The sequence below is a fragment of the Diabrotica virgifera genome, chromosome 9 (genome assembly GCF_917563875.1).
Source record: "Diabrotica virgifera virgifera chromosome 9, PGI_DIABVI_V3a".
In the NCBI taxonomy this organism is placed as follows: domain Eukaryota; kingdom Metazoa; phylum Arthropoda; class Insecta; order Coleoptera; family Chrysomelidae; genus Diabrotica; species Diabrotica virgifera.
In genome coordinates this window covers 192,338,467-192,363,635 of record NC_065451.1, presented here as the reverse complement: position 1 = coordinate 192,363,635, position 25,169 = coordinate 192,338,467, and the positions used below count along the sequence as shown (strand labels likewise).

At 35.2% G+C, this 25,169-nt stretch overlaps 2 protein-coding genes across 8 annotated transcripts in view; one reads left to right on the top strand and one right to left on the bottom strand.

Moving 5' to 3' along the window:
- LOC114338523 (titin) overlaps positions 1-25,169 on the bottom strand; it is a 751,244-nt gene that overhangs the window by 559,343 nt on the left and 166,732 nt on the right. The window lies entirely within an intron of this gene.
- Positions 1,760-23,592, top strand: LOC114338524 (adult-specific cuticular protein ACP-22-like). Its single transcript, XM_028289126.2, has 3 exons — positions 1,760-1,887; positions 18,234-18,359; positions 23,221-23,592. Exons 1-3 carry the CDS (start codon positions 1,873-1,875, stop codon positions 23,476-23,478), a joined length of 399 nt encoding a protein of 132 aa, XP_028144927.2. The 5' UTR covers positions 1,760-1,872; the 3' UTR covers positions 23,479-23,592.

Sequence of the window (25,169 nt, the reverse complement as noted above, 5' to 3'; positions counted from 1 at the left end):
AAACTATTTCTTTTTAAGAAAATTAAGAAGGATAACAAAAATGTACCTAATACAAAAACCGAAAATTACCAGCTGAAAAATGTTTATACAAAGTGATCAAAACTTTTTTCTGTAAAACTTACCTAAAATACATTTAATAATAAGCTTTAACAATAATAAATGTTCAACAAAAAAATTTAGAAGGATAACAAAAATGTAATACAAAAACCGAAAATTACCAGCTAAAAAAATGTTTATACAAAGTGATCAAAACTTTTTTCTGTAAAACTTACCTAAAATACATTTAATAATAAGCTTCAACAATAATACATGTTCAACAAAAAAAATTTTTTTAGTTCTTATACAGTATGTCTGGGTAACTTGGAACCTATTGATAACTTTTTTATTATCAGTCTTACGAAAAAAAAGTTATTCTTTATAAAATACTCTGCATCGTATATAATCTAAGATGCAACCATCAAATATAAAATTTTATTAATTTTATACGAGGTATGTCAAAATATATGAATTTCACTCAAGAGTAAAGTACCTTTATAATTCACAATATCGAAAATTGTTATTAAGAAAAGTTGTTTGAAATTAAAATATATGTTTCAGTGTTCAATAACATCCTTCCAATTAAAATATTGTGAATAATAAAGGCCCTTAACTCTTGAGAAAAATTCATATTAATTATATACCTCGTATAAAACTAAAAAAGTTTGATATATGATGGTTGTATCTTAGATTTTAGACCAGGTAGAGCATTTTATGAAGAATAAATTTGGTGGTACCTAGCTACGCAAACAAACTGTATAAGAGCTTCTGTATAAGAATTTTCAAATTGTAATGCCATATTCGGATTCAGCATAACCAAAAACAAAATAGAAACATATTTGATCAAAGTAAAAAATGATGAATTCAACGATATTTTTAAAATTATTTATACAAAGAATTGTTATTGTTTAAACAATTAATCAACAATTAGCGGCCAAATCTGCGAGTAGAACTTTCGTCAGAGAGCCATTCCCAATAAGATTTCTGCGGGGTCCTTTAGTAGATACTATACATATAAGTTTTCTTGAGTTTTTTGTGTGGGTTGAGTAGATGTCTTGTTACTTAGTAAAGTCGACTTATTGAATCCGAACGTTTGCGGTCCCTCAGGTGAGTCCCGATCAAAGACTATAGCCACAAGAAAGATAATTTCAGAGCGATAGATACTGTGTCAAGTTTTTGTCACTTATGTCAGTCAAATGAAGCGATTATAATTCACACGCTTCCTAATTTGAGAGCCTTTTGTTCTAGTGCAAACTGTACTAATATCCTTCTGATATGATTGAGTTGAATATTATCACATTATCAAATTTTTACCTCATTGTAATTTGTTTTAATTTTATTATCTGACATAGAAACATTGTAAAATTTACCAAAGATTATACCATAATTTGATAGCCAGATAATTAGTTTATATTCTAGAAAATATTATTTTTAGAACCGATGTACATACACCACGGAAGACAATTTTATCTGTATCATTCACAACTGCCGTTAACTGACCCACATGCTTCAATTATTCCCAGATATCAACCAGTCTGCTTTACTTTCATTCAATACATCAAAATATATATATAAATTAAGCATTAGATTGAAAGTAGGCGAATACATTTGGATATTCGACTGTCTCAAATCAAATTAAAATAACTTTATGTCACAATTAACATAATAGATACATAACAGACGTAATATTTGTTTTTAGAGGTTTTAATGAAAAAATACCCTTTCACGCAAATTTTCTTTTAGTCGTTTTAGTATATAAACACGCTTTAATTAACGTGGATTTACAGTCAACACACAGTGAGTAACAAATACACATAGGTACTATTCTAAGTCATCATGAGGTGTGCCGTCGTAAGTAACTTATTTTTTGGATTTTTGATTTTTGAGATTTTATAATTTTCAGTAAGTTCCTTCTTTTAACCATTGCCTTTTCGTTTATTCTTATATTTTTATCTTTACAGTTATATAATCTACACCGGTATTTAGGCGTCAACGCTCTTCCGGTAGGGATCTATGGAGGAGTATCACTGAGTTGCAAGCTCTTATCCCTTGCCCTACTGCTCCCCCATAGGCAGATCAGACACCAGCATATTCCAGTATCTTTACAATTACGTTCTTTAAAGTTTGCTTTTTGTATCTTATTGACAATGTGGACGTTTGATCACATCAGCATCATGGCATCTATACTCCTAGCGTAGCAATTTCCGCCCTCTTTGGGCTCTCCGATTCATTTGTCGCGGGGAATCAGTTTGCATTAACATTTTGGTTTTACAATTGATTGTGTGACTTTGCTTTATCCTTATGCGGGATCGGCTTCCCTAATTGCATTTCTCCACACAATTCTATCTTGGGTCATATCAATGTTAATCCCCTTTACCAACATGTCCTGCCTTATCGTCTCTCCGCAGGTGTTCTTTGGTCTTCCTCTCCTACTCCTTCCAGGAATCTGCACTTCAGCTATTCTTCGTATTGGGTGATTAACGTCTCGACGTTGAACATGACCAAACCATCTTAACCTATGCTCTCTTATTTTGGCATCAATTGGTACCACACCTAGACTTCCCCTAATATACTCATTTGTAATTTTATCCTTCTTTGTCACTCGACTCATCCATCTAAGCATTCTCATGTCCGTCACATGCATTCGTTGTTCCTCTTTCTTTTTAACTGCCCAACATTCAGTTCGGTACATCATAGCCGGTCTTATGGCTATTTTATAAAATTTTCCCTTCAGCTTCATTGGAATTTTTCAGTTGAACAACACACACTCGCTTCTTTCCACTTCATCCATCCAGTCCTAATTCTACTGCATGCATCTCCATCTATTTCTCCATTACTCTGTAATACCGATCCCAGGTACTTAAAACTATTGCTTTTTACAATCAGTTCACCATCCAAAGATACCATTTTATTGTAGTAAGTCCATCTTTAAATGAACATTTTAAATACTCTGTTTTTGTCCTACTAAGTTTTAAACCTTTTTCTTCCAGAGCTTGTCTCCACTGTTTCACTTTTTGTTCTAAGTCTCTTTCACTATTTCCTATTAACACTACATCATCAGCATACATTAGGCATCATGGAATGCTACCCTGTAGTTTCGCTGTTATCTGGTCCAAAACTAATGAGAATAAATAAGGACTAAGCACCGAGCCTTGGTGCAATCCTACTTTCACCTGAAATTTATCAGTCTCTCCCACACCTATCCTAACACTAGTCGATACTCCCTCATACATATCTCTCACAATCTTTACATATTCGCCAGGGACTTCTTTCTTATCGAGTGCCCACCACAGAATCTCTCGAGGAACTCTATCATGTGCTTTCTTAAGATCAATGAATACCATACGAGCGTTGGTCTCTTTATTCCTGTATTTTTCCATCAGTTGCCTTACAATGAAAATTGCATCTGTTGTTGATCTGCCCTGCATAAAGCCAAATTGATTATCGGATATTTCGGTTTCTTCACGTATCCGTCTATCAATTACTCTCTCCCATATTTTCATGGTGTGGCTAAGTAGTTTTATAGCCCTGTAGTTTGTACATTATGGTATGTCTCCCTTGTTTTTGTAGACAGGTACTAATATACTGCTTCTCCATTCGTCTGGCGTTTGCCCAACTTCCATAATTCTATTAAATAGACCTGCTAGCCAACTTATTCCTATCTCTCCCAATGCTCTCCATACTTCCCCAGGAATATCATCTGGTCCGACTGCTTTTCCTTTCTTTATTTTTTGAAGCGCTTGAGCCACTTCCGCGTTTGTTATTCTGGTAACCATTGCTATTACTGTCTCCGTTAACTCCACAGGCTGTCTGTCAAATTCTTCATTTAATAAACTGTCAAAATATTTTCTCCATCTCTTTTTGACATCCTTTTCGTTAATTAGTATTTTATTATTTTCATCTCGGATACATCTAATCTGATTAAAATCTCTTGCTTTCTTTGCTCTCTGTTTGGTTATTTTATATATCTTTGCTTCGCCTTTCCTGGTATCAAGTTGATCGTATAGGTTTGAGTACGCTTCTGCTTTAGCTTTTGCTACTGCTATTTTCGCTTCCTTTTTGGCGACTATATAGTTTTGAAGATCTATGTCCGATCTGGTTTCTTGCCACTTTTTATATAATTTTCCCTTCTCTTTTATTTTTCCTTGTACTTCATTTGACCACCACCAAGTCCCTTTATCCTCAAACTTCTTTCCTGAGGTTTTCCCAAGTATTTCAATAGCCGTCTCTCTAATAATATTGGCCATTTTTCTCCAAATTTTGTTAGGGCTTCCTTTCATGTTCCAACATATTTTTTCTACTATTCTATCCCTGAATAGACCTTCTTTCTCATCTTTTAGCATCCACCACTTGATTTTTTGTGGTCCTCTCCGATATTTTTGTTTAGTTTCGCTTTTTACTTCGATGTCCAGAACAAGCAGCTTATGTTGTTGGCTTACTGTCTCACTATTACCTTGCAGTCCTTGCATTCACGTATGTCTTCTTTCCTTATCATGAAGTAGTCTATTTGGGATTGATGTTGTCCACGTTTGTAGGTGAAGTTGAGTTTCTCTCTTTTTAAAGAATGTGTTGACAATCGCCATATCCAATGCTGTTGCTAATTCAAGCATGTCATCTCCAGCTTCATTTCTAGTTCCAAAGCCTAATCCAAAGATTGTGTGACTTGGTATCTTCTACAATATTTCTCCATTCGTTCCTGTTTTTGCTTATGGGTACCCATTATCTAACTCCCATCTCTTAAGGTCATCAGTAATCTGATTCTCCCATCTGGTATTGGGTCTTCCTCGAGGTTTGCCTGATACTGGTCTCCATTTGGTAATTTTTGTGATAATTTCTTCTGGATTTCTGCTTTCTATATGTTCCATCTATCTGATTCTCTGTGCGTTGATAAATCTGACGATGTCTTCTCCATAAAAAAGTTCTCTTACTTCGTAGTCCATCAGTTTTCTAAATTCATTATTACCTAAGTTTAGTGGGCATATCCATGGAATGCACGCGAAGAGTGCCAGAGGGGAGTTAGGAGTAAGGTCGACGGGTCAGACATGCTCGCTAAGAGCGGTTCCAGACTCGACGGCTGGAGAAAGAGGGGGTGGGTTTAGTCGGTAGGCGGCCCGTCAAGATGAAGTAGGAGGACTGAATCTGACACACCTGGGACACCTTCCCAGACGGTTTTGCAAAGATTCCCACCTCCCAAAAAAAAAGTTTCGTGGGCCTGCTATTCTCCGAATTATTTTTCTCTCTAGGAACCTCAATCTTTCTTAATTTTTTTGTGTCAGGCACATTACTTCAGCACCATATGTGATAACTGGTTTAATTGCTGCTCCGTAAATTTTCAGTTTAGTATTTAAGAGTAAGTCTCTTATAAACTTACGTGCATAGAAATCGGCCCACTTAAAAATTTGGTCATTTTTGATGTCTCATATTTCCTAAACCTGTTGGCCGATTTAAGTGATTTTTTTAACATGTTATAGCCTTATTCTGTAACAATATCGCTGTAATAATATTGTTGCTAGACAGGTAAATTGTCATTGCATACAGGGTGTACCAATCAAACTGTGTTTTTTCTCAAAGTTCACCACACACTGTGGAATATTCTAGCATTTATAAAATACTGAAATTAAAACCCGATATAGGCTCAGGATTTCTTAAAATTCTTTTTTTCAATTCATTCGTTTATGTTGGATAATAAAAAAAGTTAGGTACTTTAACAACTAGACATGTTCTTCATCAATACACGGTGCTTCTAAATAAGTGCGACAAACTTTAAGGGGTAATTCTGCATGAAAAAATAATGACAGTTGGCTTTATAAACGTATGTCCGCAAATGTTTCGTTTCCGAGATACGGGATGTTGAATATTTTCTTACAAACTGACGATTTATTTATTGCTTTAAAACTAGTTGAGATATGCAAATGAAATTTGGTAGGTTTTAAGAGATAGTTATTGCGGATTTTTTGACATAAAACTAAGAGTTTTATATTCACCATTAGCGTGCATACGGGTAATATGATCGGTCATATTACACGTATGAGCGCTAATGGTGAATATTAAATTCTTAATTGTATGTCAAAAAATGTGCAATAACTACGCCTTAAAACCCACCAAATTTCATTGGTATATCTCAGCCGGATTTAAAGCAATAAAATAAATCGTGAGTTTGTAAGAAAAAATTCAACATCCCGTATCTCGGAAACGAAACATTTGCGGACAGATGCTTATAAAGCCAACTGTCATTATTTTTTCATGCAGAATTACCCCTTAAAGTTTGTCGCACTTATTTAGCAACACCGTATATTGATGAAGAACATGTCTAGTTGTTAAAGTACCTAACTTTTAAATTAAACAACATAAACGAATGAATCAAAAAGCATAATGTTAAGAAAGCCTGAGGCTGTAGTTGGGTTTTAAATTCAGTATTTTATAAACGTTAGAATATTCCACAGGGTGATGCGAACTTTGAGAAAAAAAAACACAGTTTGATTGGTACACCCGGTATACAATGAAAATTTACCTGTTTAGCAACAATATTAGTACAGCGATATTGTTACAGAATAAGGCTGTAACATGTTAAAAAAATCACTTAAATCGGCCAACAGGTTTAGGAAATATGAGACATCAAAAATGACCAAATTTTTAAGGGGGTCGATTTCGATGCACGTAAGTTTATTTAAAGAAGTCGTTATATTTCCATGAGTTTCTGTTTCCTGCCAGGATTCTTTCATTGATCACTATGCTTCTCTGATTAGTTCCATTACCATGTGTGTCAGGAACTCAGGATGGACGCCATCAAACGAGGTGCTTTACCTGATTTTGTTTCTTTCAGCGTATGAAATTCTTGTTCTAGATTCTTGTTATAATTTTGAGTCTGTTTTGTTCATTTATTTTGTCCATAAGTATCCCTTCACCTTGGTAGTATGTGTTCTGTTTCGTGGAGGTCTAAATAGAGATACTGTATGGGAGGCAATCTTGTTAGGAGACATTTTATCCTTTTTAGATTCCAGTTGGTAACCTCTTTCAATTTTTGGTAACAAGGACCATGCGTGCCGGCTTGATTTTTTGAAATCAATGTTTTCGACATTATCTATCCATTTTTGGCGTCTAGCTGTATCGCTGTTGTGTAAAAGCTAGTCGGCTATTTCTCGGTCACCACTTTCGAGAAACTGCGCATATAAGTTTTCACATGTTTCAGTCTTTTTCGGCACATATTCTGTGCAATACCCCCTAGTGATTGTATCCTTGGCAGCGTTTATTCTTCTTTGTGTGCCGTGCTTGTTTTCAGGTATTGGCTACCGTCGTATTAACAAGCTGATGAAATGTTTCTCGGTCGGCACCTATATGAAACAAATCCTCGACCGTTCGACCTGTCCATTGTCTAATGTTACGCAGCCAGGACAATTGTTTTCTTCAAACCCAGCGTTTTCTTCTCATCTCTCAGCGAAATAATGAACCTTTCTCATAGACGTGTGGTCAATGAAAGACTTCTATACTGCACAATACAAAACGCCAGCTAATAAAGCTTTTTCGTGTAAGTTCTATTCTGGTCGAAATTTCCTCATCATTTTCAACCCTGCAGTCAATCCAGCTACCCAGATATCTAAAGTGTTTTACCCTTTCCAGGATTTTGTTATCTAATTTTAGTACTGAGTTTTCGATATTAATTTTTCCGACCACCATCCATTTTGTTGTCTTTCCGTTGATTGTTAAGCCCTTTGCAATGCATTCGTTGTTTACAGCGTTCAACAGGGTTTGAAGGTCTTCCAGATTCTCTGCCATTATGGCGGTGTCATCTGCGTATATGGTGTTATTAATGATTTCACCGCCGATTTTAACAGCTTCGCGACGATTATTTAACGCTTCATCAAAAATTGGTTCGGTGTAGACATTGAACAATGTCTACACCGTCTGACATAACACATCCCTGTCTGACACCACGTTTAATAGAAACTTTAGCTGAAACTTCTTGGTCCAACTTAATACAAGCCGTCTGATTGTAATAAAGATTTTTCAGCAGTCTAATGTCGTACGTGTCCAGGACAACTAAGTCCAAGCATTGAATTGAATATTCGCATGCAAAAAAGAGCTTCCCGAGTACCCATACCGTTTCGGAAACCAAACTGTTCGTCACCAGTTCGTCTTTATTACAGCACTACAAATCTCTCCTAATTTTAGCTGGTTGGTGCGACCCAGCTCAAGATGTGGTCTAGTTGTTCAGAGAATTTCTTCCACCTCGCTTTTCTAAGATTCCACCTAGGTCGAGAATATCATCTAATTATCGGGATTGATATGAAGATATTGATAAGCACAGGACCATGTTGCGTATGTGGGAAGTCTGCAAAGACACTTCGCAGTTGTTAGTGGTCTATCATTGGTATCTTTTGAGACAAAGCATATATCTGGATTATATTCTTTTCCCCGTGCAGCTAATTGTAGCTGCAGCTCTTAATTGTATGCTTTTCTTTTCTAAATTTTATTTCTTTTCTTTTTTCAACCTTTTTAGCACATCAGAATTTATTGCTCTGTCCACGTAACTTATTTTTATTATTTTTTCGTACTTAATACTAATGTTTTTTGTCTTTTGTTATATTTATCTAGTGTTTTTTGTGGTATTATTATATCACATATAAGTGATAGCTCCTTCCTCGACAGATTACATATTATTCACAATGGTTTGAAACACCATCTCAAGAAAATATAGAACGATACCAAAATTTCCTGTAATTAGGTAATTGTTGTTTTCAAAAATGAATAACCATTTTCAATTTCGTTGCAACACGAAACTACAGCCGCATCATTATTCCAGTTCAATCAAAGAGTGCAGCAAGTACCTCTACCGGTTTCTAAACTTATTAGTCTCTCATCAGGAGGCACACATGCTGCTCTCTCTGACCCAACTAGAACAAACCCCGGCGTGCAGTCACGGATTGCAACGAACGAAATGGCAGAGATGCCCTAGCGGCAACTGCTAGCAAAATAAAACTGAGTTTTCAATCTAATAGCACATAAAACAACATTAAAAAATATTACTCTACATCCTACCAGATTGAAAACAATGAGAACCTTCTCTGGTAACACCTCCGAGGCTTCTACAATTTGCAAGCCATAACGGATGCTGAGACTAAGGAAGATGAGGGAATTTCGTCAGTTTCGTGTTTCGAATTTGTAGTTTCGTGTTGCAACGAAATTGAAAATGGTTATTCATTTTTGATTTACATGTTTACTCTGATTGGAGTACGAAGGGAACCATTCTCGTTGGAACTTTACCGCGCTGAGCAGATGGGACGTGAATTATAAATTGTAAAATTCCCTCATCTTCCTTAGTCTCAGCATCCGTTATGGCTTGCAAATTGTAGAAGCCTCGGAGGTGTTACCAGAGAAGATTCCCATTGTTTTTAATCTGGTAGGATGTAGAGTAACATTTATGGATGTTGTTTTATGTGCTATTAGATTGAAAACTCATTTTTTTTATTGTTGTTTTTTCTTTTAAACAATGATATTTGAGTTTATACTAAAGAAAATATTTAAATATTTATTGCAAAGGTTTTTATGAAGATACCTACTGATTGTTGTGATGATTGTAATGTAGATAAAGTGGCGTAAGATACGGATTGATTTTTTTGATATTTGAATGTCGTTTAATATATTATTATATGTTTGCGAACAGCTTTTTTTTTTCGTTAATATTAATGTAGGTAGATATCAAAATAAAACTACAAAATACGTACCTGTGTAAATATATTAGTATTTTACATGGGTTTAAATTATTCGTATCAAAACTGAACTAATTAAAAAGTTGTTTTTCCAATTCTACGTCAAATCTACGTTTTTTTAGTTAATAGATTTTGTGTAGCATCCAAAATCTAAAATATTTTTGATATTTTGATAACGTTTTTCATTGCCATCTCAATAAATGAAAGCTTGTGCTACTATATCAATGAAACTGGCACATTAATGTATTTACATGCACCAAAAATACATAGATGTTATCATACTGTTGATTTCCGGGAGCACTGAATCAAGAATTAAAATATAATTATTTCATTATTGATAAACAGCTTATGGTAGGGGGGGCCCAAGCGGGGATTTTTGCAGTTACTCAAGCGCGTCAGATTATCACATGGGGAGAAACCTTGTACCCTGTAAATGTACCCCTACATTGGCTCTTAATAAAGGGGAGTTCTTAAAGGGGGTCCAAAAAAAATCTATCCTTAGAAAACTCGAAATCAGATTAATATAAGGTAAGTTAAGTACATGCAAAACAGTTGTATATTTAAAAAATCTGACGATTTGCGCGGAGCTTAAGGAAATAAAGTTTCACAAAAAAAAGCGAATAATTCGCGAAATGAACATCAGATCAAAAGAGTAAAAAATACGTTTTCAATATTTTTTTTTTAAATATATCGAATGTTACCAAACACGACCCCCCACTGAGAGGGATGGGGGGTAAATTTAAAATTTTAAATACGAGCCCCGCGATATTTCGCGAAATGAACATCAGATGGAAAAACTGAAAAGATCGAAAAAAAATAGGAGCCTTATTTTTTATTACAGATTTGGATTACTTACGTAAAAATAAGTAACTTTTAATCGAGACATTCTTTCGAATTATGGATAGATGGCGCTATAATCTGAAAAAACGATTGTTTGAAATGGAAAATTAAATTAAAAAATGGAAAGTCCCCCACTTTATGGAAAACTTAATTTAACTTTTTTGGTTTTAGGACCTACTCTTCACAACTCACAGCGCTCGAGTATAACTGCAAAAGCATACTTTCCTCCCCTACTATTATAAATTATTACATAAAAATATTTCATATTTGCATCCTCAGGCGCATGAAGAACCCTGGCTACTATGTTATTTACTATTTTTTTTTTCACTACTTTCTGTTTTTCGTCTTTTTCTTCCAGTCCGGTAGTCTTAGCTTACTTAGATTGGTTTTAACCTCTTCTAACACTTTTTAGTCTTCCTCTTCGACACTTTCTGCCCGCTTCTTCTGTTAATACTATTTTTTGTGAGTATCATATAAACAATATAACCTTCATTATGCTTTTACTTTCCGTATTATACTTGGTTCATTGTAGAGTTCCATTACTTCCTTATGTGATTTTCTTTTCCATACGCCATTATTGTCCTTTGCTGCTCCATATATCTTGCGTAATATCTTTCTTTACCGTCGTTCCAATTTCTGTGTATTTTTCTGACTTAACACTCAAGTTACGCTGAACCAAGAGATTAAAATAGAGCCTTAGCTCCATCTTCTATCTGTCATTCTCGCGACCTTAGGTGACCTAACTAGCTCAGCTTCAGCCTCCGGCAAATCTTAAAGTTTCCATACAGGTTTCTAATTTCTTCATTTGTGTGTCTATTCTAATCATTGGCTTCTACTTTAACTATTCCAAAATTTAACAGTTTTTTCCCTAAGACATTTCTCCATAGAATTTATAGTTAAAACCATTAAGATCATTTTCTTCTTCTTGTGGTGCCTATTCGTTTCGGATGTTGGCGATCAGCATGGCTATCCTAACTGTGCTTGCTGCTATTCGGAATAGTATGGTTGTAGATGCATTGAAAAACGTTCTCAGGTTTTGAAGCTAAGATATTCTTCTTGTTCTTGGTCTGCTCTTTCCAAATAGCTTTTTCTTCCTCTTAAGTTGTAAATCCACTAATGGATGTTAGCGATCAAATTTTCCATTAACCCTCTGTTTCTTGCAATATGTATCAGATATTGTATGCCATTAATCCCTGTTCATTGGCTTATGTTTCGGAGCCAGGACATTTTCTTGCGTCCCATTCTTCTTTTGCCTTCAATTTTTACGATTATAAGTTGAAGGAACTGGTATTTTTCATTTCGCATGATGTGACCCAAATACGCGGTTTTCCATTTCTTGATAGTTTAGAAAAGGTGGCTTTCTTGGATGATTCTTTTAAGGACATCTACATTTGTGACTTTCACCGTCCATGGTGTCTTTAGGATACGGCGATAAAGCCACATTTCGAAGGCTTCTAATCTGTTTATACCCTCGTTTTGAGTGTCCGGCCCTCTACGCCATATAGCAGCATCGACCATACACTTAGTAAACCTTTCTGAATTTTACGAAAGCTTGTCGAGCTGGTTCAATGCGACATTTTACTTCCTTGTCTGATGCCTAGTCTTCAAAAAGCCACGTTCCCACGTATTTAAATTTGCTCACTCTTTCAATGGACTTTGGTATTCAGTGTTATGGTGGAATTTTCAAGAGCAACCAAGTCTCTGGAGATGATCATGAATTTGGTCTTTTTGGTATTAATCTCTAATCCCATTCGCTTACTGTATTCTCCAATTATAGTGACAAGTTCTTATGTTTGTTTCATCGACTTCGAGAAGGCATTCGACCGAGTACAACACGATATACTTTTCAATTGCCTACAGGCAGCAGGACTTGACCACTACGATATAAGACTGCTAAAATACTTATATTACAATCAAATAGCATCTATCCAAGTTGGAGATACTCGTACTGAAAAACTACCCATCAAACGTGGTGTGCGACAGGGTTGTGTTTTTCACCCAGTCTCTTTAATCTGTACTCTGAAGAAATCTTTAGGGAGGCTTTGGACGACAGACAAGAGGGAGTAAGACTGAGTTTAGAAGTAATCAACAATATCAGATATGCTGACGACACAGCCATTCTTGCAGAAACTTTAGAAGATCTCCAGACATTAGTAAATCTAGTCAGTGAAGCAAGTTATCGGAGAGGCCTAAAAATCAATATTTCAAAGACAAAGTGGATGGCAGTTGGAAAGATAAATGTAGAATAAGGCGTGCTTTCTCTTGGTGGAGAGGAGATAGAACGAGTAAACCATTTTAAATACCTTGGCAGTTGATTAAATGTAAATTGCGATTGTGATGAAGAGATAATAACCAGGATTGAAATATCACGTAAGGCTTTTATGACCTGTAAACCAGTTTTATGTAACCGAAGCCTGTCGATGAAGATTCGCAAGAAGGTCCTAAAATGTTACGTGTGGTCTACATTATTGTATGGTTGTGAAACATGGACGTTAAAAACCACAATGCTAAATAAATTAGAAGCATTCGAATTGTGGTGTTATCGACGAATCCTAAAGATATCGTGGGTTTCGCACACTTCCAATGAAAATGTTCTCCAAATTATGAATTCAGAACGTCTGTCTGCTCATAAGCATCATAAAGAGGAGAAAAACAGAATACTTTGGCCATATAATTAGAGACCCTAAATACCATCCACTTCGCCTTATAATACAAGGAAAAGTGGAGGGAAAGAGATGGATTGGTCGAAAGAAACGTTCATGGTTGCGTCATATTAGACAATGGTGTGGTTCCACGATAGAAGAATTATTTCGCGCAGCAGCCGATAGAGAGGGGTTTAAGGAACTTGTAAACGTGATGACAGCCAACGTCTGAATACGGACACGGCACCTGAAGAAGAAGAAGAATGTTGAAGATCGACTATGTTGCCACAAATGAAGACACCATCATCAGCATATCGTATGTTGTTGATCAATACTCCATTCACTTTGATTCCCATATCTGCATCTTCCAAAGACTCTTTAAATATGTCTGGCTTCCGAATAAATGTTAAATAAAAGAGGGAAAAGCACACATCCCTGTAGAACACCCCTTCTAGTGTGTATGGGTTTGGATATAGAATTGTTTATTTTAAATTGTGCCGTTTGATACCACTACAAGTAGCTTGTCCTGAAGAATGAGTTGCAACAAGCCATATCCATGTTCATTCCTCATAACATGGCCAATATATTCTAGTTTGCGCTTTTTGAGTTCGCATTTCTTTCCCATTCTACATAGGACCTCAACATTATTCACACGATCCACCCATGACATTCTTAAAATGTGTATGCAACACCACATCTCGAAGGTCTCGAGTTTTCTTAAAAAATCTTCAGAGAGTGTCCAGGCCTCTACTACATATAACGTAGAAAATACATATTTCGGCACCAAGTGGTAAATCGTGACTTCTGAAAAGAAACTTCATCGTTAAGAACGCTGATCTGGCTTTTCCAAAGCGTTGTTTTATTTCAGTAGAGTGGTTCCATTTACTGTGTATGTTGGTAACAACGTATGTATGTATATCTGTGCACCCTGTCAATTGGTTTTCGGTTAACTAAAAGCCGTGTATTTAATAATTTGTCCGTACTGACTACCATGTACTTTGTTTTTTTCGTATGGAGATTTAGTCTCTATCTAAACTATCTGCAAAAACTACGGCGTCGGCATATCTAATATTGTTTAGACGCACTCCGTTGACTAATAATACGCCTTCTTGTAGTTCTCGCAGAGTGCTTGCTCGAAGATATGTTCAGAATACATATTAAATAACACCGGGGACAGAATGTATCTTTGTCTCACTCCTCTATCTATGGATACTGCCTCTGTCAACAAGTCATCCACTTTAATGTTGTTAGTTTGGTTGTATATAAATTATAGATGAATCTCAAGTCCCTATCATCTAGGTCCACTTCTTTGAAGATTGTTATGAGTTTATCATGTTTTACTCTATCAAATGTCTTTTTGCAGTCGATAAAACCAAAAATCCAAATTGTCTCCCTGATAGTTCTTCTTCACATTTTTTACATGTTTTGCCATGTATTACTTTTAAAAACGTTTTAAGTAAGTGGCTTAGAGTCAGATCATAACTAAATTAATTTTACCAGTTTTAACAAATGATGTAACACGGAGAAATTATGTAGTGTCTTATTACATACATATGTCTCCCTAAATATGTACGCTATTAATATGTGACTGACAAATGCGTATTCGTCAGGTATGTTGATGATATAAGAAATTTGGCAATGTAAAAAATTACCACAATATTTTGTTTTCAAGATCAAAGCATTCAAGGATACCAGACATTAAAAAAAATTAATAAAGATAGCCGAATTATACAGACTGTCCAATTTACTTTAATAAATTTGAAAATACTTTAACGGATTGTTGCAACAAATTTATCATACGAAACCAGCAGTCAAATTAACTGGAATATGCAAAAGATGGATTAATCATTTTAATGAGATTGTATCAATACATATGTTAAAGTCTGGAAACTCCCAATTAAATCTTAAATGGATGGTTTGAATTATACAAAAACAGCGATACACCTATTTTGCTCACGGTTCTTAGACATTTACTACGGTTGCCTACTCCGACTGTGGTGGGGAGACTTGACTTACGTCACAAGAGTACACAAGCCTATTTTTAAATTAAAAAAAAAAACGTTAAAACGTTAAAATTTCATTATGTATTAACGTAATAATAATGTTGATGAAATTTTAGAATGCCATGTACAGGCTGTAGTGTGGCCAAATTTATTACCTATTATTTAAATTCTTACAATAAATTATACAAGTAATTCTAATACACAGAATCCTAGCTGACCTCTAAGGACGGTATGTATTCAATAGTTTATCCAGTATTGATGGAAATTCAGTATAAGCGACAAATTTTCAGTGTAGAATGGAGATAAGTCCTAGATTTCCGTAAGTCTTGCATTAACCGTTGGATAAACATGAACAACCAGTCCTGATTAATTTTAAGTACCAAACCAGCCGAATATCGACAGTTTTCCACAATTAGGTATTATAATCCACTAAACATCTTTATTTTACAACTATCTTTACTATTTTCCATACATCAAAGACATAAAAATACCGATTAATCATATTACGATTCAAATTACTGTAGTCTCGTGACGTAATCGATGTCTTAACGTTCATGTGTTAGTCGAAATAGGCAACCGTAGTAAATGTCTTAGAACCATGTATTTTGCTATATGAAGATTTGATATTTGTAATGTTACCAGATTTACCATTTTTCTAATATAATTAGTCACTTTTTTAGGGTTTTTTTTTAATGAAACATCCTTTATATTGTACCTACCCCTATTGAAATCTCCACTTCGATACCAGTTCAACGCTGTACAATATTAAGTTCCCACGATACCCGACCAAACATTTAGTTTTTGTGATTTTTGAGTATGATTTTGATGTATCCAGTACGACTTTACCTCCAATACTTGGCGAATTACATGGCCATACAGTGTAAATATTGCTTCATTGGAAAACCATATCTTGTTAACGAAGTTCTCGTCAGGTACAATTTTATTCATCACTACCTCAGTAAACTGTAATCTACAATCGCAGCCATCTTCATTTAATTCTTACTACAACAACTGTATTTGGTAGGGTTTAAATGAATTCTTATGTAATACACGCAAGTTCTACATAATCAACATCATGTATGTGTGCAGCTTTGCGCCAGGATGTATGTGGATCTTCAACAAAACTCTGCATTAAATCTAAGTTTTTATCATAATTTATAAGAATTTTTGGTCTACCTGTTCGATTGCCTACCTATTAATCTATTCGATCTACCTATTAATTGTCCATTTTCCTCAAAGTGCTTTAGAATATTGTGTACCGTCGTCTTATGAATAGGAGAATGGATTGGGAAGGTATCGTTGAACAAGTTCTTTTCTTTCGGCTCATTAAAACAGTAATTTGCTCTTTTTCATTAAAGCTCATCCTAATTGCAGAGATTTTAAAAACATATAAAACAACTGTCAGCTTTAGTTATTAAGATTATATTGTAAATTTGTATAGAGTTTAAAGGAATCTTATGGCTTCATAGATCTTTTTGTACTGCAGCAAGTGGAAGATCTCTTGCGTATATCCTCTATAAATGTTTCAGTGCACAAAAGGTATATGGTCTATGGATGTGACTTTTATCAGTTGCTAAGTTACGTTTGTTACCTGATAAAGTTATAAGAAGACCAATTCGTAAGACGTTTATTTATAGCGTTAAGGCTCTGAATTTATGCGGAATTCGCATGTTGCTCTTTCCAGTTTGCTTATTGTACAGATATGAGGTCTGAATCAGCTGTTTCCAGTGAAATACCTGTAAGATACGGCTGAACGGCATATGTCTACGAACGGCGTATACGAAATCAGTCACGACGGCATGTTTGTTTTTGTGTATATCATTGCATTGTGTTTGCTATATGCTGTTACATAACACCTCGTACGCCACAATCGGACTAATAACGAACGACTGAGATAAAGCATACCGGCCCTTTATACACAGCGCCATCTTTGGTTTTTGTATATCATTCCATTGTATTTGCTACATGCTGTCACATGACACCTCACACTTCAAAATCGATTCACTATCATCTAAGATATGATGCAATACCCTTTTGGTAATGCGTTAATGTTGGCTTTTTCTATTAAGAAATTCATCTGTGTCCAATACCCTTTCATTTAACGCCTCACACGTCAAAATCTATTCAATAACAACTGAGATATAGCATAACTTCTCTTTATACATGCCACCAGGTTTGTTTTTCTATAATATAATAATCGTGATCCTCTTTCCTTTCCATCCATACCTCGTGCGGCATGATCCGTCTAACCGTTCCCGAGTTGTAGGATTTTCCGACCAATTGACTATTTTGGACTTTATTAATGTAGATCTCCAGAAGATTTGTCTCTGACGTGATATAGCATATCTTCTGATATTTATGGTCCGGTAACTAGTACCGTCCTCAGCATAAGCAACTATAATTTCGGTTTCAGCAGAAACTCAACAGTAAAAACCTTTGGGGCTGTCCACGAAATCACGTGAGGCTCAAAAGGGGGGAGGGGTCCATAAAAATCACAACATGTCCAAATACACGTGATATAGGGTGTCTTAAACCTCAAAATGTATCACCATGGGGGTGGGGGAGGGTTAAAAATGCAAAAAAAACATCACGTGATTAATGGACGGCCCCTTTTTAGGTGTGCCTTCAACATCGCAGTATTAGCTACACGAATGTTGTGAGCGGCCGTGGGTAACGGCATAAACGCTGGCCTCATACGCCAGTAGACGTGGGTTCGATCCCTGCCAAAGACAAACCATTTTCATTTCCAATAATGACACGAGCCGTCTCACCGTGCCTCGGAGAGTACGTTAAGCCGTCGGTCCCCCTGGGCTAGTGTACATCGACACTAGTTACTTGAAACAGGGTTAAAGATGTAATTGGCGCTGGAACTATCCGAAAGGATCTCCCCGGCAAAAATGCCATACGATATTATTATTATTATTACACGAATGTTATTCCAGTTTTTTAATTTTAGTCCTCTAACGTCAATGTAGAAGTAAATAAAAAAAGATTCTATTTTTAAGGCTCTCTTTTCCGCTATCGCAGTAGCCACAGTCTATGGGCAAGACCACTATGGTGGTAGCTATGGACATGGGGGACTGGAAATCGGAGGAGGTCACGGGCATGTACAAGAGTATATTGACTACAGGGTAAGTTTGTTTTCCATTAATTAGATACCTTGCAAAATATGTGCATATTAACTTTGAACGTAGCAGTAAAAACTAAACAGTAGCTTCTTTTTTAAACATTCTGTCTTTAGCCAGACCTCAGCTCCATAAGTTTTGATGCTTTGATAATAATCGTCTGTTCCACAGCAAACAATTTAGTGGTTTTGTCACCTGCTTACCTTGTCCAATTGATTTCTTAATGTCAGTCTCGCTAGAGCCCTCTTTAGTAATTGTAACTCCAAGATACTTGTAGCTTGTATGACTCAACATTTCTATATTCACAGTGGGCTAGCACTAGAATATTTCGATCTGCTTTTCCAACCACTACATATTCGGTCTTATCAATATTTATCGTCAAACCCCAAGCTATCTATGTTTCTTAGTTTCTGTCCGTTCTTTTTTCTAAAAGCCGTTTTAGGCAAAACAGCAAAATCGATTAGTTGAAGTAGCGAATCAGGTCCATACTTTAAAAGTTCAGTGGGGAAATCTGTAGGCCCATAAGCTCGTCCATTTTTTTTTGTCATTTTGACTTTCTCTACTTCAATTGGTGATACTAAGTTTTTGTTTAATAAAAGAGGTCTCTAACTGGAAAGATTGGTCATTATCTTCAGTAAAAAATTGTGGAGTATCTTTAATGATTAGATTTTGATAGTAATCCGTTCTTCGGAATTTTGTGTCCTCCTTGGTCTACTCACTCTGCTAAAGCCTATGCTCTGGTCTATTTGTGTACTTTTATTGTCCCATCTTTCATGTTTTGGCCTTCATCACTGATTTTTTGACATCTTTACAGCATCTGGTGTATTACTTCTGATCTTCTGTGTCTTCTGTCATTAACCATATGGCATGTTTCGTTTTTCTCTGCTGCCTTTTCTCTAATATCTTCACTTCACTATTTTCTACATCTTCCGATATGGCACATGAACCTGATTTTTGATTGAAGAATACTCAATGGCTTCTACTTTTAACATACAACCGGATTTTAAAATAGGTTAAAGAGTCAGTTGAGAAAGTATGAAACATTTTAAAGGACTAATAATAACACCAGTAACCGAAAGAATTAGATTGAGTAGAAGAGAAAACAAAACAAAAATGTCAAAAAATGGACGATAGAAGGCAAAGAAGAAAAAGTTTAGCATACAAGATTATACGCTTATGATGAAGTTTATACATGCTTAGGGCTTTTGCCATTTATGGATTCCTGACACTATTTAAAATTTAAAAATTTTCATCATTTAACAATACTGACCAAATTCGTGTAACGATGCAAGAATTTGGTATACCAAGGATATTGAAGTTAGTTCAAGCCACCATGACTCACACAGAAACGCAAGTACCAGTTCAAAATGAATTGACAGATCCCTTTCAGATAACTAAAGGGATAAAACAGGGAGATGGGCTGGCACCGACTGTGTTTAAAATATGTATGGAATATGTCATAAGAAAAATGTCCGTAAACCCAAAAAATTTCTTGTTTAATAAGTCTAAGCAGATTTTAATATACGCAGATGATGTAAACTTGATGGAAAGAACCGCAAGAGACATCACAGATCTATGTGGAGCTTAAAGAAAATGCGAAAGAAATAGGGCTGGCCGTCAACGTAGATAAAACCAAATCCCTACTTCAAGGAACCAACGAAACTTTCAAAATCTAACACTAGACGACGCTAATATAGAAGTAGTAGAACAGTTCACATACCTGGGTGTACAGATAACTAAGGGGACACGCGCCAACTCGCAACTTTTGATGACAAACATTTTCAAATCAAAATATACACCGGCCGATTCGTAACTTTTCTACTACCTGACCCTGCCAACTCGAAACTTTCTACAGGTGAATTCGAAACCGTAAATAGAGAAACTGACTAAACCTAAGGAACTCTTGTTCTGTAGAATTTTTTCACTAAGTAAACTTTTATAGTTATTTGTGAGTGAAATGTTCAACAACAAAAAACCACGTTCTTTCGCAAAAAGTAATAGGTTATCAACATCGTTAAGAACTACTTAGAAAATGAAAGTTACAAATTCACCGGTAGTTGATTGGTTATCAAAAAATTATCTGAGGGCCAGAGTTGCCAGTTGGCCTGTAATTAAGATGGGGGATTAAAATAGTTACGAATTCACCAGGACCCAACTGAGGAGGAGGAAATAGGGAAACGGATAATGCTTGTTAACAAAGCATACTTGTCTCCGTCGCAGGTGTTTGGATCCAAAGACATTCATCGGGAAGTAAAGTTTAAAATATATAAAACCATCATACGGCCAATAACAACATATGGCGTAGAAACATGGTTCATGACTGAAAAGGGAATAAACCTTATTAATATTTTTGAAAAAAAGATATTTGGGAGGATATTGGGACCCATTTTACGACAATGGTATATGGAGAATAAGGTTCAACCTCGAGTTATACCAATTACCAATATTACAAAGAGCCGTCTAGTCTATTGGGACCGTGCAAGTTCGGAAAAGCGACACCTGGTTTCATAGCTCGGTAACTTTTTTCGCACTTTTAATTATATACTTTTATATAATAATTGCATATCATATCGATATTGTAAGCAACATGTAATTTTTCTTCTTCAATTACTTCTTCTTCTTTAAGTACCGTGCCCAAATTTTTAGGCGTGGGTAGCTTCCATAACAATTTGCCGATATCGTTCTCGATCTTGTGCGGCATGTAACAATTGATCTGCTGGTAAGCCAGTCCATTGACGAAGGTTTCGGAGCCATGAATATTTCTTCTGACCAATTCCTCTTTTTCCGTCGATCTTTCCAATGAGTATTAACTGCAGCATCCTGTATCTGCTATCTCTCATTATATGCCCCAGATATTCAAGTTTTCTCTTTTTTATCATCTTGGTTAAATCACCTTCGCATTGACCTACTCTGTTTAAGACTTCTCTGTTTGAAATGCGTTGAACCCAAGATATTCTGAGCATTCTACGATACGACCACATCTCAAAGGCTTCTAATTTGTTCATCATGTTAACCTTCATGATCCAGGTTTCACATCCATATAGTAATACAGGATACACATAACATTTTAGGAACTTGATTCTTAGTTGTAAGTTCAGCTGAGAGTTGCTCAGAATAGATCTAAGTTTCATAAATGCTCCTCATGCAATTTCTATACGAGTTTTAATTTCTGCATCCGGATTTAGTGTCTCGTTTATCCAACATCCTAGGTAATTAAAATGGTTAACTTTTGTTATTGGTTCATCACTGACAATTAGTTGCAATAGGCCGACGCCGACGTTTACTACCCACAAGTAACTTTGTCTTTGTTGCATTTATGTTAAGTCCGTTATTGGAGCATTCTCTAGTGACTCGATCTATAAGGAATTGAAGATCTTCGATATTTTCAGCCATGATCGCGGTGTCGTCTGCATATCTGATGTTGTTAATAGTTTCTCCCCCGATTCGAACTCCACATTGTCCTTCCAAGGCTTCATTAAAAATTATTTCTGAGTATACGTTAAACAAATTTGGGGATAACACACAACCCTGTCTGACATCTCTTTGAATGCAAATTTTGTCTGTTTCTTTGCCGTCTACCAGAATAGAAGCTTCTTGATTCCAATGTAGATGTTGTAAAAGTCTCAGATTTTTATCATCTATTCCAATCATTTCTAGATATTCAAACAACCTATCATGTTGAACTCTATCAAACGCCTTCTCAAAATCTATAAAGCAGACGTAAATTGGTTTCTGTACTTCCCATGATCGTTGAAGTAATGTTAACATTGAGAACAAAGCTTCCCTTGTTCCCAATCCTTCTCTGAAACCGAATTGTTTGTTTCCCATTGTCTCTTCACATTTCTGCTTGATTCTATTAAGAATTATCTTAAGAAGTAGCTTGAGAGAGTGGCTCATGAGAATAATTAGTCTGAAGTCTTTACATGATGATGTATTAGGTTTTTTTGGGAGTGGAATAAATGTAGACTCTAACCATATCTGTGGCATCATTCCAGTCTCGTATATATGGTTGTAAATGTTTGTTAGTTGTGAGACATTGTCGTCATCCAGAAGTTTGAGCCAGTCTGATGGTATTTGGTCAGGGCCTGGAGATTTCCCATTTTTGCTCTGTTTGATGGCTTTCTCTACTTCCGCTTTTAAAATACTAGGACCAGTATTCGTATACTTTGTGGTGTTAAGTGGTGGCCTCGTATCCAGGAAGAGCTCTTTTATATAGTTAGTCCATTCTTCATTTTTTTCATCCATGTCGAGAATTATTTTACCTTTGGAGTTTCTCATAAGTCCATTCTTCCTTTTTTTCATCCATGTCGAGAATTATTTTACCTTTGGAGTTTCTCATAAAGTGAGGAGTTCTTTTTCTCTGAGTGTAGGTAATTTCTTTAAGCTTTTTATATATATTAAACTCGTCATGTTTTCTTTGTAGTTCTTCCATTTCACGACATCTTTGTTCCATCCAGTCCTCTTTTGCTCGCTTAACCGCGTATCTTATTTATCGATATATCTCTTTATATTGAATCTCGTCTTTGTTTTTCCAATTTCTTCTTTGTTGAATAAGGTCTAGTATCTTCAATGACAGTAGGTATGAAATATACGTCAATTTGACAATTTCAATTGACAATATGAATTATTTAAGAAAGATGCAAGATTTCTCCGCCATTAGTACACGATCGTTTCTTGTATCCCCTCCAAGTACTTGCACACCACGAATAGCAAATTATGCAAAAATACAAAGATTGCGCTGGGCAGGCCAACTTATATGTATGGATAACGATAACGATTTTGAACTTAGGCTGTAGCGTCACAGGAGAGAGAACAACCTGACCAATTTAAGTGTTTTATGTAGTAACGCGTTTTTTTTTTGTTTCAGGCTGTACCAAGATACCACTTTAATTATGATGTCCACGATCCAAAAAACCATGATATTAAGAGCCAACATGAAGTCAGAGACGGCCATGAAACTAAAGGCCGTTATGAACTTCTCCAACCTGATGGAAGAAGAAGGATTGTTGAATACGTTGCTGGTAAACATGGAGCTAACTACAATGTAAGATATGAAGGACATTCACAGCATGGAGGTTATGGAGCTCAACAGGGAGGTTATGGATCTCAGCATGGAGGATACTAGGAGTAAAACGCTTATATGAGACTGGCCCTTTGATGTTACCTATGTTGTATGTTGTTATTTATGTGTTAGGTTAAGTTTGTTTTGATTTTTCGCAATAAAAGTTGTTGACTCATACTAAGGAATTTATTATTTTTACCATTTTTTTGACTATATCTATGTAATGCAGTCATTAGAGACGAAAAGGCCACTTCTCTAAAAATCATAAGAACAAGCGGAACTTTACCGATAATGTCAATTTTTAGATCCCACAAAGAAGCAAAAAATTTGCCACTCCTGTCCCTGGGATTTCCCCTAAAACTCACTCTCGAAGGGAGGGGAGAACGGTAAAAACATCGATTTACCAAGCAAGAGTACGCCGTACAAAAAAAATATTTCAAACAAGAAATGTAGCTCAAATAATATTGAATAAAAATGTTTATTATCACTTTTTTGGCTAGAATTAACCGTTCCCTCAGAAACAACACTTGTAGCGACCGACGATTTTGAATGCCAGTTACGCGTGCGCAATCAATTTTTTTAATAAAATTTGTATTAACTCGAGAGTACCAATTTGATATATTTTGATCAGATATATATTGATAAAAATCGAAATGTGCTTTAAAAAGAGTGCAGGTTTCTTCGCTATTTGTGAAGTGTCTGCACTGTTTGGTAGTTTGAGATGGAAGACATCCATCCCATCATGACATTCACCATGTTGAAACAAACGAAGATAGCCGAAACGTTCATGCAATAATAAAGTGTTTTATTTTTTTATAAGAGACTAACAAAACAAACCCAAGAATTCAAAAAGTTTATATTTAAAAATTCGCGGTCAGGAAATAACAAACAATATACAATGTGTTTCTAAATAAGTATGACAAACTTTAAGAGGTAGTTCTACATGAAAATAAACATTTTGCTCTATAAGCATACTTATGTCCGCAAATGCTTTGTTTCCGAAATATGGGGTGTTGAAATTTGTTTTTCAAACTGCCATTTTATTTATTGCTCTAAAATCGGGTGAGCCTTGAAAATGAAATATTTTGTGGGTTTTAAAAGGTAATTATTAAAAATAAAAATTTTGTATTCATCATTGGCGCTCATACGGGTAATGGTCTAAATTTTTTTAAGAAAAAAATAGCACGCCAGTGAGATATTTCAAATATTTTATTTGCATTCCTCGTTTAATTTATGATAAATATATCCTTTCTTGTCTTATTTTTATATGGTGCACCGTTTTTATGTAAAAAAACAAGCTGAAAATGCGAGCATTATCATAACGAAAACTTTGTTATTTAAATTCATAATATGGAAAATTGCTATTATGAAAAGTTATTTAGTGTGCAATTATATCATTCTAATTTAAATGTTGTGAACTATAAAGGTGTGACCTTTATTCTTGATCGAAATTCATATTTTTCATATACCTCGTATAAAATTAATAGATAAAATTTAATATATTATGATGGTTGGAATAACTTTTCTTCGTCAAATTAAAAATAAAAGAGTTATAAATGAAAATGATATTGGTATCCATAATTTGAGAAAAATTATTTTTGTTTACATTAGAAGGATGTAATTGCATATATCAAAACTTAATTTTTTATTCCAAACAACATTTATTATTAACAATTTTCAATATTGTGAAATAAATAAAAATACTTTTTACTGATGAAGAGAAGTAAAGTGTTTTAAATCGTCACCAATAGATG

Excerpts from the sequence above, each read along its gene's own strand:
- LOC114338524 (XM_028289126.2), top strand. Across the intron at positions 18,360-23,220 it reads AAGAGTATATTGACTACAGG|GCTGTACCAAGATACCACTT; the intron begins GTAAGTTTGTTT and ends TTTTTGTTTCAG.